Source organism: Micromys minutus (genome assembly GCF_963924665.1).
Source record: "Micromys minutus genome assembly, chromosome: 11".
Lineage (NCBI taxonomy): Eukaryota > Metazoa > Chordata > Mammalia > Rodentia > Muridae > Micromys > Micromys minutus.
Window position 1 is genome coordinate 42,350,424 of NC_137980.1, and position 15,301 is coordinate 42,365,724.

Below are 15,301 nucleotides of genomic sequence, written 5' to 3' on the forward strand. Positions count from 1 at the left end.
GTGACACTTAGATTGTGCTGGTGGGCGTGGGCCGGAGAGAGACTGGATCAGAAGCATCCAGGTTGGCTTTATGCGGGCAAGAAGCCCAGGTTAGTGAGCAGGAGGAGTCAGCAGGGGTGGGAGCAGAAGGAGGAGGGGCAAGGTGACAGAGTCTAGTGCCATTTTAGAATGGACACCATTAAGGATCTGGGGGCAAGGCAGGGAAACACTAGGCTTGGACTGACTTCAACAGTCAAGTTCCTTAAGCAGAATAAGCTAAGGTGTGCTTGGCTCTAAAACAAGCCTGGGGCAGCCAGGGTGGTTCAGTGGGCAAAGGCACTTGCTGCTCCAGCTCAGTGACCTGACTTAGATCCCTACAACTCACACGGAGGTGAAAGGAGAGAGTCTAGGCATTTGCTTCTGTGTTTGCTCCTCATCTGCCTTCTCTGGACCTCGACGTCCCTCCTGTAAAATGGAACTAGAACATAGTCCCCCATGGACCCGGAGTTCTAGACCCAGCTCTAACTCTTCCTGCCTCTCAGGCTCATCCTGGGGATGATGGTGACCACTTCATTCCTGTCTATGTGGCTGAGCAACACGGCCTCCACTGCAATGATGCTGCCCATCGCCAGCGCCATCCTCAAGAGCCTCTTTGGCCAGCGAGAAGCACGGAAGGACCTTTCCCGGGAAGGTGACAACAGCACAGGTGAGGCTGGATGGGTGCCAGGGTTCACACCACTGCTGGGGGGATGGGTATCGAAGGTCCATGGGCCTCTGGGGAAGGCCAAGGGCACACACATGTGCTGGACACATGCCATGGGCTGAGTGTTAATGACGACAGTTAATTAGAATTGGATACACCAAACCATGGATCCCTGGACATTTTAGCCTTATACTCATTTAATACTAAGCAATGGGTTAAGCACCCTTACTGTACACTTGAAAGCAGGTGCTGGACTTAACTCTGTTCAGAAGCATTTGAACAGATGCTTATAAACACCGAGCTCCAGAGATGCACCCCAGGAAACAATGAGGCCGGCAAGCATCACATGGGGCAAGTGCTCGTGCAGATGGGAACAGGAGCTGGGCAGATTCTCAGGCACTACTGGAGAGAGCTTAGTCCAGGCTAGCCCTTTCTAAGGGCATTCTGCAAGAACTTAATCAGGTTACATGAATGCTTGCACTTTCCTTCCCAGATGCAAATACTCCAAGAACTCTCCAGCCAACTGGCAAGGAGAGCAATGTGGTGCTGTTACTGCAGTGTTCCCCATGATGAGCAGAGAAATGCAGATTAGTAGGGTGGCGCATGTCTATAGTCCCAGCACTCAGGAGGCAGAGGAAGGATGATCTCAGTGAATGTCAGGCCAGCCTGGTCTACATAGTGAGTTCCAGGTCATCCTGTCTCAGAGTAGGGGTTGGCAGAAGGGCACACCGTCCAATGTAGGAAGAGCTTGTGTCACCAATTGCACAGACCTGAGAGGTCTCACCCTCTGACCCTGGGCTCTTAGCAGGTGTTTTCATATGACTGTGTGGGGCTCAGATGCAAGCCACTGCCTTAGATCACACAGAGAGAAGGTAGTCTGACTTTGAACACAGGCAATGTGGCCAGAAATGGGCTTCATCACTGAGAATTCTTTTGGCAGCAATAGGAAGCATGTCTGCCTTCACATGGCTTAAAAAAAATAAGAAGTATTTTCTTCAGACATGATGGAATCAGGGGAAGTCATTGCAGGGTCACATTGGAAGCACAGGGACATTGAGAATTTTCATTGGCAACCCAATGATGCACCTCCTCACCCCATGGTGATAAAGTGGCTGCCACGTCACCTCTACTTTAAAATGTCCCACTTTTTATTGATGTGTGGGTATATACTCATCATCAATGTCCTTTTTATTGATACTTTTAAGAGAGGTCTAAATCCATCCATGCATGGGCCAGAATTCCCATCTATCTCATCCCCGGCATTGTTTCATTCTTGCTCACAGACCCTACACAGCACACGCTGTGCTGAAGACAGCTGAACTTTCTGCCTTCCCTTGCCTACTAGGTAGTCAGGGGTCTAAGTCTGGTCTGTCAGAATTCAGCGGAAATACAGGGGTTCTTGTGGTTCTTCCCTTCCCGGTCTGTACCCCAAGATGAGTGGATGTGGTAAGTCATGTGGTGAGGGTCACCAGGGATGAGAGGTAAAAGCCACCTCTTGACAAAAATGGCTGATTACTCCCACAAAGGTGTCATTCAGGCCAATAAATGCAGCCTTGAAACCATGGATACCATTAGCCATGAAACCATCTAACCGTGTTCTTTGCAAATGTATGTAAGCATGCTTATCCCAGAACAGATTTGTCCTACAAGTGTGAAGGCCTGAGTTCCATTCTCAGAGCCCTGTTTAAGAGCCGGGTGAGGTGGAATGTGTCTGTAACCCTAGCCTGGGGAGGTGAACGCAGGTGAATCCCTGGAGCTTGCTGGCCAGTCAGTCTAGCCAAATCGGTGCGTCCTAGGTCACTATCCTTGTTTCCCTCACCCAAGATGCCAGGCATGCCTTCAATCCCAAGACTTGAATGTCAGAGGCAAGTGCATCTCTGTGAGTTCAAGGTCAACCTACTGTATATAAGGAGTTCCACACCAGTTGTCACTACATATGTCCAAAAAAAAAAGATCACTCCTGAAGAATACTCGAGGTTCACTTCTGATTTTTCATGCACAGACATGCTTGCACACATATACCTGCACACATGTATGCATATACACACATGTATACATGCCCACATGCATCCCTGCATACACACATATATATATACTGAATATACATACACACATGTATACATATAAACACCTGTACATGCACATGCATTGCACAGCTGCACAGCATGAACACTGCATACAAATACACACATATGCACCTGTGCACATATGTATACTGCATACACATAGAATACATATACACATATGTACACATACACATTCATGCATACCTCCACACTCGTGCACACCTGCACACACATGTACACTGCATACACATTCATAGCTGCACACATATGTATACTGCATGCAATGCAAACATCACATGTGTGCACACCTGCACAGACATGTTCACAGGTACATACATGTATACTGCATACATACATGCATACATACACATTCATTTACACATGTACACTACATACACATGCACATATATATACAAGCCCACATACACACCTATGCATGTGCATGTACCCATACATACATGCACACTCATGTATACTGCATATACAAGCATACCTGCTCACACACATATATACTGCACACGCATGGACACACATGCATGCCCCCCACATGTACACTGCATATACACACATGTATACACAAACTGCACCTTGATCTCCACACCATCTACATACTGCCCATGTCTGGCAAGTGTAGGTCTATACTCACCATGCATGTCACTGAAAGTTGAAGTGGTTTAGGAGCATTCCACAGCTAGGTCTGGAAAGATGGAGCGACGCTTCTATAACATTAATATTGGTGCAACAACAGAGAGGTATTGTCACAGGACACAGTCTTCCACACAACAGAGGACATTTGCCAGGTAGTTGGCAGTAGATCCTGTAAATAACCAGACAGCAAACATTTTAGACTTTGTGGGGCACTCCCTCTGTCGCAACTTCCCAGCTCTGCCTTTGAAGAAGGCGGCAGGGTGCCGACGGCTGGCTACAGGCCAAGGAAAAGTCTGCATGAGAGCCAAAGTTAGAATTTTCTACAGTTGAGTCATCCCCAAACCTTCTTCTGTGGTTCTCATGTGCTTCTGTGTGCACTGTACACGTTCGTATATGTTTGGGGAGGCGCACATGCAGCGTATCTTTTGCAGCAGGGTCTCTCAGTGAACCTGGCGTTCACTGACTCTCTGCCAGCCCCAGCCAGGATCCTGCTGTCTCCTCCTCCCAGCTCTGGGATCACAGACACATATGGCAGCTGGCTTTTTTATGACATTTTTGTTTTACATGCCTTGGTGTTCTACCTGCATGTGTGTTGGATCCCATGGAACTGGAGTTACAGACAATTAGTTGTGAGCCACCGTGTGGGTTCTGAGAATTGAACCCAGGTCCTCTAGAAGAGCAGCCAGTGTTTTTAATCACTGAGCCATCTCTCCAACTCCTGCATTTGGCTGGGATTGGGCCCCACGCTAGTACAACAAGCACCTTGCTGACTGAGCCATTTCCTGAGCTCTGGATATTTTGAACTATTTAAAAACTGTTAAGAGCTGATCTTAGTTGGAAGATTCAATTCAGACAAGGTGGGCCAGATTCAGGCTACAAAAAAGGGCTGCTGAGCCCACCCTGGTCTGGCTTTCTGACCTTCAAACTGTTCCCTCCCACATTGTGGGGCTCAGAGAGGATGGCCTCATGGTCACCCTGGGGTGACATCAGATAGTTGACATTCATTAATTTCAACCTCAGGAGCCTTTTGTCTTCTGTGTTGCATGATGAGTCTGCCGAAGAGCAGAACTCTTTGAGTACTTACTGTACTCAAGGACCCTCTGAGGGGCTGTGTCTGAACGATCCCATCGACATCACTTGGATAAGAAATTGAGGAAGAAATAAAAAGAGGATGCAGAAGTCCCCAGGGGTTACCATGGCAACATGACCTGTGGCACTAAGTGTTTTGAGTTGGCCTGGCTGACTCTGGGGCCGTATTCCTTTCATCCTGTTCTCCTGCCTCCCACAAGGCGGCCACATGAATGTTCAAATGTCCTGTCCCTTATAACAAAAACAAAACCTCTAAGGCCTGAGGTCGTAGGCAGTGATGGTTATGGAAGGAAACCTAAAGCCATTCTTCCTATTAGTTCTGCAGGCCTTGCGGAGACCCTGGGGCCCAGGCCAGACCTCTGCCTTCAGGCTGCAGAATCGGAGGCCTTGAGGTTAATGATCAGCCTCAGAGGCTCAGGAAAGCATTTTCCACACAGCTTCTGTGTGTTAGACAGGACGGAGGGTGTGTGGGGGTTGTGCTGGTGAACTCCAATTTGAACAAGGAGTTTGTCAGAGGCTCCAAGTTCATGAGGGTAACAATGGCCAGGCCAACAACTGTGCCAACCCAACTTCCCTTTCCCGAAGACCCTGCACATCAACTTGGGTCTCATTTTCTCATTAGCCTGTTTGATGTTTATGGTCCCCATTTCATAGATGGGGAGATGGAGACTCACAAAGGCAATTTTGCCCCCAAAGGAATGTGGTAAGCAAAAGGCAGAGCTCTGAGCACATGAACAGGGTGGAGCACTGGACAAGACCCCAAGAGGTCGTCACCTTGCAGGGAGTGCCTGCCACCCCTCCTGCCAATTTCGATACTGTTGTCTGAATGGTTCTGTGGCATCTTGTCCTTACTAACGAGGGACCTATTCTGACCCAGGCTTCAGCCAATGAGAGTCTCTCAAGGTTTTGCTTCACCGGAATCCCTCAACCAGCTAGGGGTTTGTCTAGCTCCGCACCTGAACTCTTCTGTCTTTTCTCATGGGAGGAAGCCACCCATTTGGTTGTCGTCTGAATAGCCATCCAGGTTGAGGCGATCAGCTCTCTCTCCCTCGGTCTTTGCTTGCCACTGGCCCCGTGAGATTCTCCAATATTAAAAGTTGGGATTTTGTTGCGCATGGCCTGTGGCGTGCATGAAGCAGAGGTTTGCGGAAGAGGCAGGGGCTGGTGTGCTGCAGTTAGGATGGCTCACGCCTGTAACCCCCGTGTTTAAAAGGCCGAGAAAGAGAAGTGTCACGTGCAAAGGCAGCCAGGGCTACACGGCAAGAGCCTGTCTCAAAACCAAAACCCCAAAACACCACCACGCTGGGGAGATGGTTCAGTTCGGATCCACAGCGCCCTGGTGAAAAGTCGGGCAAGTGTCACACGCCCATGTTCCTGTTGCTGGGGAAGTGGGGACAGCAGGGTTCCTGGAGTTCCATGGCCAGGCCAGACAGAGCTTTAGGTTCAGGGGAGACTGTCTCAAAAGCCTAAGGTGGAGATCGGCGTAGACACTCATAAGTCACACATATGAACATGCACACACACACACACACACACACACACACACACACACACACACAGAGAGAGAGAACCCAAAGACACCAGCAACAAAAGGACATTCTATAAAACGGCAGAGTAGGCAGCAAGACCCTCTCTGCTTTCCTTCGTGTTCCCCTCCCATCCTGGGGGAGGGGTCATGCGGGCATCTCCCTGCCATTCTGTCATCTGTCTCCAAGCTCAAGAAGGACTAGGTCACTTTTATTCATCATGTGCATGGCATTTGCTGGTGCAGTCTTGTGTCTTACAGCACTACCCGGCACATAGTAGGTGCTCAATAAATGCACGTAGATAATGAGTAAACATGAAAAGGCCAGTTAGCATCTATGTTAATCCTGTTTCCCTCTCCTTCCAAAGGGGAGAGCAATATATCCAGGCTACAGGACGTGCTGAATGAATTGTGTTCACTAAACTGCCTAATGTCGGGGTGTCTGGCCCTCCATGGGGTGCTCTGCCTAACTAAACAGGATAGCTCTTTTCTAAGGCAAATCCGAGACGTTGGACAGAGAAGTTGGAATATTCATTAGTTCTGTATAAGACCTACTACTAGGTGTTGGGTGAGTGCCCAGACACGTGGTGAGAGTTACAGTGGGGGTTGGCAGTTCTGGGTAAATCGTCAGAACTGGTTACTGTTTAGACCTGGCTCGGCCACTAACTAACTCTCTGGGTCCCCTTGTCCCCAACCTTGACCTGCCTCTCCAGGCCTCATTTTCCAAATGCAGAGGGGGACTGACTCCGAGGCTGCTGGAGACTGCACACATGCAGATCGCAGCTCCTTCCACACAGAGTACACTCAAGGCTTGTGTGTGTAGCCCTAACATAAGCACCACACTCTGGGCTGACCTGTGGCTCCAGGAACCAGCAAAGGCACCCTAGAGACTCTGCCCCACAGACCGGTTTCCATTCCATCTCTAAAGACACCTGGGTCACAGAGATGCTGTGGGATAGCCAGAGTGAATTGGGAGAACACTCACCTTGGTTTTCCTGTTTTCCAACTTCACCTTCATCGTCATCGTCATCAAAATTGGTGCCCAATAGAGAACATTTAGCACTAATATGAACTCCTGCCCCTACTCACGGGTACACACGCTGAGGCTGGGCAGGAAGCAACCTGGCTCCACATGAGACCAACCTCACTGAGGTATACATTCCCACCGCCAGGGCCAGAAGACACTGCAAGCCTCAGTTTCCCTTCTGTGACTTCAGATCTGTTGTTCTCAATGCTGACACAAAAGAATCTCCTGCCAGGCTTGCCAAAACTACTGAGCCACTACAGAGCCCCTACAGACCCTCTGGGTAGGACTCATACCCAAGGGTGTTCCTGAGGCTGGGGAGTTCTGCCCCAGATACTGGCAAGCTCTGCCAATGCCTGATGCTGCCCCAGATACACAGGGCCCAGTGGGAAAGATACAGGGCAAGCTTGAGATAGCGAGGACCAGGGGTCACTGGGTCAGAGGTCGACTCCTTCCATCCCCCACCCCACCCCCATCTGTGTGTTATTAACAGCCTCTTACTTCCTGCTTCAGTGCCCTGGGCCCTGGCCTCGTGCACTGCATGTGGGCATCTGTCCCATTGCCCTAGCTGTGAGCAGTTCAACAGTCTAGGGAGGGGTGGAGCTGACCTTTCACCTGAGACCCCTGCTGTGCTCAACAGGCAAGGGGCACCCCAGGGCACAGCAGAAGTGATGCTATCAGACACCATAAAGTCTTGTTCTTTGGTGCCAGCAAAGACAACCGCAGCCTGGAAGAAGGAAGGGTGTCCCCAGGCCAATGGGAGGAGACTGGGATTGGCCAAGGCAAGAGGCCAGACTCTTCCTCTCAATGCAGAGCAATGACGGGTGTGGTCTAATGTCCAGAAGGAAGCCCCATTCGAAAAGAAAACCCAAACGGTGATCAGGTGTGCATGTTCAGGACGTGCATGTGTCTGTGGGGAGGGGGATCCAGAAGGGGGAGGGGAGAGAGGAGAGCCCCTCCAGCCCCACTGGCTTCCCTCGAGGAGACATAGCACTTTCCTTCTCAGGACCTCCCTCACATCACTCCGAGTGACACCCACCCACGTGACACACTATGCTTGTTTTTCTTCTGTCGGATGGCAGTACCTGAGGTGGGTCTCCTGTCTCATCCATGATTGCTGGGCACACAAGAGACACAAGGAGATTTTTGTTTCTCAGCCTGTTTTGTAAAGCTTGCGTGCTTGAGTTTCCGCCCTCCACTCCCAGTAGTGGTGAGGTCTTGATTTCAACACAGTTTGGTCAATCTCCGTGTCTCTATGATCACCCGTATGGCCCAGCCACCATCCCCTTACTTAACGAGTTTATCCAAGCCTTTCCCTGCAGAATATAACTCCGCAGAGCATTTCTGTCACCTCTGGCTTTCTCTGCCCTTTAACCCTTCCTGACTCACCACTGCCCCAGCATGCCCGGCTTCCACAGCCCTGACAGCTTCTCCTACTTCGGGGCCTTTGCATTTACTTGATGCTCCTATTTCCTGGGGCCTTTTGCTATGGAGCTCCGTAAGGCTGGCCACTGTCACACTGCAGGCTCGATGAAATGTCATCAGCTCTAGTGACATGAAGTCAATGGTACTTGACTGTCACTTTCTCTTCTCTAGCCTGATTGTATTTCTTCTATAACAATCGTCACTACCTGAAATTGTTATTACTATATTCTTGCCTGTCTCCTATACTAGAGTCTCCATTGTTCTACACAGGGTCAGCTTCTGTGTTTTGGATGAGCAAATAATGAATGAATGAATGAATGAATGAATGAATGAATGAAAGAATGCCATCACTCACATTGCTCATGTTTCCCAGGTAGCAGCAATGGTCCCTCAGGCCAGCCTTGGTTTGTGTTAGGAGTTGTCAGTCAGCCTGGCACTGGCACCACCTCCAAACATCGATGGTGGGGTGAAATGTGCAATGTAGAGTTGTGACTTTTACCTCCCTTCTCCCATGCCCCTCTGTTGCCATCTCCTTCCCTCCCTCCCCTCCTCCCCTCTACCCCCACCCCGTCCCTTTGTTGTGTCTTGACCTGCCTCATTTTTTATTTCAGTGAGCAGCATCTTGGCAGTGAAACCTTGTTCCTGACTAGCCGCACAAGAATGGGAAGCTTCCCATTAGTCCCCTTTGCATTCACTAATGCGCCTGCTCTTCCCTACCAGCTGCTGTACGGGGAAATGGACTTCGGACAGTGCCCACGGAGATGCAGTTTCTTGCAAGTTCAGAAGGGTAAGCTCTGGTCTCATTCCTGGGGAACCCCAAGCCTGATTCAAGGGGTGACTGACAAGGACTGGGTGCAGCACCAGCCCCAAGTTCTCTCCAGATGACCCAGGGTCCCGTTGATTCCCCTTCACCCCTGTGGCTTAGCTGAGGCCCCTCCCTTTTAAGAAGCAGCCGGTAGCCAGGCGTAAACACTCACACCTATAATCCTAACCGTCTGGAGACTAAGGAAGGGTGTAGAGCTGGAGGTTGGCCTGGGACACATAGCAAGATGCTATCTCAAAACTGTTAATTATATCAAACTGAAAGGCATCCATGGGGCTGGGGAGGTAGCTCTCAGTTAAACGCTTGGCTTATAAACACAAAGAAGAGTTTGATCCCAGAATACAGAAAGAAAGAAAAATAGAGAGGAGGGGGGAAAGGAAGGAAGGAAGGAAGGGAGGGAGGAAGGGAAGAAGGGAGGAAGGAAGGGAGGAAGGGAGGGAGGAAGGAAGGGAGGAAGGAAGGGAGGAAGGGAGGAAGGGAGGAAGGAAGGGAGGAAGGGAGGGAGGAAGGGAGGAAGGGAGGAAGGAAGGAAGGAAGGAAGGGAGGAAGGGAGGAAGGAAGGAAGAAAGGGAGGAAGGGAGGAAGGGAGGAAGGGAGGGAGGAAGGGAGGAAGGAAGGAAGGGAGGAAGGGAGGGAGGAAGGAAGGGAGGAAGGGAGGAAGGGAGGAAGGGAGGAAGGAAGGGAGGAAGGAAGAGAGGAAGGGAGGAAGGAAGGAAGGGAGGAAGGGAGGAAGGGAGGAAGGAAGGAAGGGAGGAACGGAGGAAGGGAGGGAGGAAGGAAGGGAGGAAGGGAGGAAGGGAGGAAGGGAGGAAGGGAGGAAGGAAGGGAGGAAGGAAGGAAGGGAGGAAGGGAGGAAGGAAGGGAGGAAGGAAGGGAGGAAGGGAGGAAGGAAGGGAGGAAGGGAGGAAGGGAGGAAGGAAGGGAGGAAGGAAGGAAGGGAGGAAGGGAGGAAGGAAGGGAGGAAGGAAGGGAGGAAGGGAGGAAGGAAGGGAGGAAGGGAGGAAGGGAGGAAGGAAGGGAGGAAGGAAGGAAGGGAGGAAGAATGTCAAGTATCATGGTCACAGGGTGCGCACTGGCCACTAAGGCCAACTAACCTTCATGAGTTCAGGCCAATGACAGATGCCACTCACAAATTGTAAACACCACCTGAGGATGACTCTCAAGGTTGACTTCTGGTCTCCACAGGCAGACATGCACATGTGGGCAAACATGTATGTATAAGTGCACTGATGATCTCTTGGGTTCCTTCTTTCAAAAGGCAATCAACAAGACCCCCAGCCTGGGAAGACCCTCAGGCACTAGCCTCCTGCTATTCCATAGCTGCCCCCCTCTTTCGTGTGTGTGTGTGTGTGTGTGTGTGTGTGTGTGTGTGTGTGCTTACAGTCACAGCACACATGTGGAGGTCAGAGGACAGCTTCCAGGAATCAGGTCTCTCCTACCGTGTGGGTCAGAGGGATCCAACTCAGGTCATCTTGCAATCAATCAATTTGAGTTTTTAAAAAAATGAGTTTTCAAACATGTTTTAGGAAGTGCCTGGTTACCGAGGAACAGTATCTTCACCTTCATTTTCTCGTGAGAGACTGGCCCAGGGCTTTATGAGTGTTAGGCAAGCCTGTTGAATTATGTGCCCAGCTTGCACTTTCTTTTGGTTGGTTGTTTGCTTTTTTGTTTTTTGAGATAGATTTTTCTGTGTAGTCCCGACTGTTCTAGAATTCACTCTGTAGACCAGGCTGGCCTTGAACTCAAGAGACCCATCCCCCTGCCTCCCACATACTGGAATTAAAGGTGTGCGTCAACATTGCTTTGTGCAATTTTTTAAATCTCCATTTCTTTTATATTTCCAGACTTATTTAGAGATAACTGACAAACATCAAGGTGTTTTGAGACATGTGTATGTGGTTGAGACACATGTATGTGGTGAACCGATCGCTTTAATAACGGCAGTCAGGTACCCCTCACTTCTGACCCTGTACATGCGATTTCTAATTCCAGCCACATATAAGCACTTTAGAGCAGCCCTAGACAGCAAGTAGGATGCTTGAGGGATGGGAGATAGCTCAGTCTGTAAAGTGGTCCGTGTTCAAGCCTGAGGACATGAGTTCAAATCCCCAGAATCCAAGTAAACACAAGCCAGGCATTGCAGTGTGAGCCCATAACCCCAGAACTGGGGAGTGGAGACAAACAACCCCTGGGGCAAACCAATGGGCCAGTCCTGCAGAATCATGGCCTCTTATTTTGAGACAGGAGGTTCTTACTATGTATTCCAAGTTGACCTCAAACTCAGGGTCCTTTAACCTCAGCCTCAGCCTCTGGAGCACTGGAATTGCAGGACATGTCATCTTTGGCTTCCTCATGATCTCTCAGAGAAGCAACTAGTAACTCTTGGCTCCATTCTTTGCCAAATTGTACAAGAAAAATAATGCAAAAAAAAAAAAAAAATCAAAGAAGAAATAAAAGTGGGGGGGGGGGAACACTATAGTTTTGTTTCTGGGCAAAAAAGGGATACAAGGTTGTGTATACCATTGGAGGCTGGAGTGCTTGTGTATCCCCGAGACACAGTATTATAGGAATATCTTACAGCAAAGTGCCCGCAATGATATCAGATGCCTCTCATGTAGTTGCTGATGCAGACGCTTAACAGAGACCTCTCAAGTCTCCCATTTCACTTTACATTTTAAATTACGTTCTTACATTTTAATTCTGCCTGAGTTTGTGTGCATGCATGTACGAGTGTGCGTGCACACGTGGGGAGGTCAGAGAGCAACTTGCAGGCATCGGGTCTTTCCTGCCACCATGTTAGGTCCCGGGGCCTTTACCTGCTGAGCCATCTCACTGGCCCTCAAATGACAGGTTTTAATAGCCGCATAGTTGTCCCATCCAGAAAGAGACTGTATGTAGCTGAGTTTCCCTGGATGAACAGTTAGGTTGTTTTTGAATGAAATAACATTTAATGACGTGGTTCACCCTGCTACCCACTGAGCTGTTAATCTCGGTGTTTCCTGGAGGTAAAAATTCTCTGAGTAGAGTATCTAAGCTGAAAGTTTTCAGGGCCTGTGCCAGGTTTGACTCTAGAAAGAATCCTGAAGCCACAGGCAGAGCCTCGGATGGCTGGCTCCTCCTGGGGCCGGAGGCTCTGACCTCTCTCTGGGTCCTTCCCCACAGAGGCCACCCCGGGGATGCAGAGGCCCCGCCGGAGCTGCCTGATGACTCCAAGGAGGAGGAATACCGCAGAAACATCTGGAAGGGCTTCCTCATTTCCATTCCCTACTCGGCCAGCATCGGGGGCACTGCGACACTCACGGGCACAGCGCCCAACCTCATCCTGCTCGGCCAGCTCAAGAGGTAAGTGTGGGGTTGGGGAGAGCGCTCAGTGCAAGCACAAGGACCTGAGTCTGGATCCCCAGAACCCACCTAAAAGTAGGACGTGGTGACACATGTCTGTGACCTCAGCTCTGGGGACTCGCTGGCCAGTGGATTTGAATCAACGAGTGCTGGGTTCATTGAGAGATCCTGCCTCAAAAGTAAGGTGGCGAATGACAGAGGCAGACACTCTGCATCCACATCAGGCCTGAACGCGCATATGATGCACACATTGTGCACACACATACACACATGCGTGCACGCACACAGAGTTAAACATAACATCCCCTGTGGGCCAAGGGTCTATCCTTTTCCTCCTCCCCTGCTCATTTCTTAGCCAAGGAGGGTGAAAAAGTATCTCTCTTGACCTAGCTCTGGGGACACAGAAACAAACCATCAGACCTCCATTTTGAAGAACCACCATTGAGGGGGAAAGACAGACGACAGCAAAGGGCTAATGAAGACTGGGTCATGTGGCGCGTCTTCCATCCTAACCAGGTCTTAAAGACGGGAGGATCAGCTTCAAGGTTATCCTCACAGAGAGTCTGAGGCCAGCCTGAGCTACAACCTGTCAAAACAAACAAAAGTAAATGAATATGTGCTACACATGGGGCAGAAATAAAACAAAACAGGTTGGAGTACAGGGGTGACAAGACCTGGGTCCTGTGGTGATATGTTGGTCAGGGACACCTGTTTGCTGAGATGACACACCAGCTCTAGAGTGAACCTGTTAACACAAAGCTGAAAGAGCCCTTGGGCATCTCTGGAAAACAGCAAGACCTGGGAGAGCAGACAGGGGTACCCCTGCAGTCTGAGGCAGGAGGATCAAGGTAACTGACAAGTTAGACACTATCATCTCAAAAAAACAAGTCAACAACTTTTTCAAAGAAATAGGGAGCTAGTGGGTTACAAGAGTAGCATATGAACCCCAAAAGGTAAGACAGTGAGACCCTGAGAGGCCAGGGAGGGCATCGGGATGTAAAACTCAGATCTTAGCTGGAGGCGTTGCTGCGGGACAATGAGACCAGAGGAGGCTTCCAGTTCTGAGCATGCTCCTGCAGAGAAGTCCTTCTGCCAGTAAGAAGGGTCTCCAGACACTGATGGCTATCCCCAGGCCTGAGAACAGGAGAGAAGGGCTACTGTGGCTGCTTCTCTCAAATAGCCCAGGCTCTGGTGTGTACATCTTATTTCAGGATTCTCTATGATTTTCAGATCCCAGGATTCCAAACGGCTGGGTCCCTATCCCCTGCACGGTCTATTTGTATGGTCTGCGCAAACTCAAGTGTAAACATTTGGCAAACAGCACTGAGGATCTGGTAACTCAGCATGGCTGCCGAGGCTGCCTGCCAACTGCACCCATTGCTCAACCAGAGCCTGAGAGGCAGGTGGTGATGGGGGCAGTGGCAGCTGGGAAGCCATTGGTCATTTCTCACGCGTAGTCACGATGCTGAAGAGGTACTTAGGCATCAGTAGTACGTAAAATGCTCTCTGCCCAAGCACAAGGACCCGAGTTAGAGCCTCAGCGCCCAGGTACAAATCCAGATGTGACGGTGTACACCTGTCATCCCGGCACTGGGAGGCAGACACAGGACGGTCCCTCAGACTCAGTGAGCCCAAGCAGGGACCTGGGAGACTGGAATGGCTATGGTGAGCAGCTCTTTGCACAAACACCTCTTACTGGTCGTGCACACTATATAAACTCTTAGAAAATATAGAAAAACGGAAAAATTTAAACACCTTGAGTCTCACTGACAGCAGGCTTCCTTCTAGTCCTTTCTATGTATGTATATGTATATGTGTGTATGATGTATATGTATATGTTTCTATTTATTACCATTTTGCCATACTGTTTGTTCACTTTTATAGCCTGATTTTATCATTAAACTGTTACAGAAAATATACATTTCTAAAGGCAATTAACGATCCTGTCTTGGGCATTATACTTACTCAACTGTGGCATCTTGACCACTTTCCTTTTAGTATTATTTTGATATTAGGAATTCACACAACCCGCTCCATATCTGCTAATGCGTTAATACAGTCTTCACTGTTTAGCTCCTTCTCTCACATGATCACAATGCAGACCTTTCTCTTGTAGGAAATCAGATAAAGGAAACCAAAACCACGAGATCGTCTCGGGTTCCCGCTCCCTGGTCACTGGTGTTTCTATTAGTTTGCCAGACAGTGGCTGATGCTGTTTTATTCTGTCTTGTCGGTTTGTTTATAACTGGCTGCTGGTAGACCTGTGTTCATATTCTTTCGTCTGCATCATTTTATATGATTGTTTTCTTTCCAATCTAAGAGCACATTTTTGTTTTGTTTCATTTGGAGATTTGGTTGTTCTTTCTTTCTTCCTTTTTCATTTTTGTTTGTGACAGTGCCTCACTACACAGCTCTGGCTGGCCTGGAATTCACTGTATAGACCAGGCTGGCCTTGAACTCACAGAGATCGACCTGCCTCTGCCTCCTGGGTGTTAGGATTAAAGATGTACACCTCCAGGTCTCACCCAAGATGTGGGAAGATTCACAAGAAACACTTAAAGGAGATTTCAGCACTTAAACACAGCATAATTCTAAGTGAAGCTCAGAGCTATCCTGAGCAAACTGTCTCATGAATGCTGACCAATGGACCTTGAGTTTGCCATGGTACAACCTGCCC

At 49.4% G+C, this 15,301-nt stretch overlaps 1 protein-coding gene across 2 annotated transcripts in view; it reads left to right on the top strand.

Moving 5' to 3' along the window:
- SLC13A3 (solute carrier family 13 member 3) overlaps nt 1-15,301 on the top strand; it is a gene marked incomplete at both ends in the record, with an annotated part of 63,487 nt that overhangs the window by 23,911 nt on the left and 24,275 nt on the right. The window contains 3 exons of one of the 2 annotated variants that reach the window (XM_080924764.1): nt 522-685; nt 9,180-9,246; nt 12,445-12,624. In XM_080924764.1, the coding sequence (XP_080780890.1) occupies nt 522-685; nt 9,180-9,246; nt 12,445-12,624 (411 nt within the window). The remainder of the gene's footprint in view (nt 1-521; nt 686-9,179; nt 9,247-12,444; nt 12,625-15,301) is intronic. The other variant, XM_080924765.1, reaches the window with a different exon arrangement.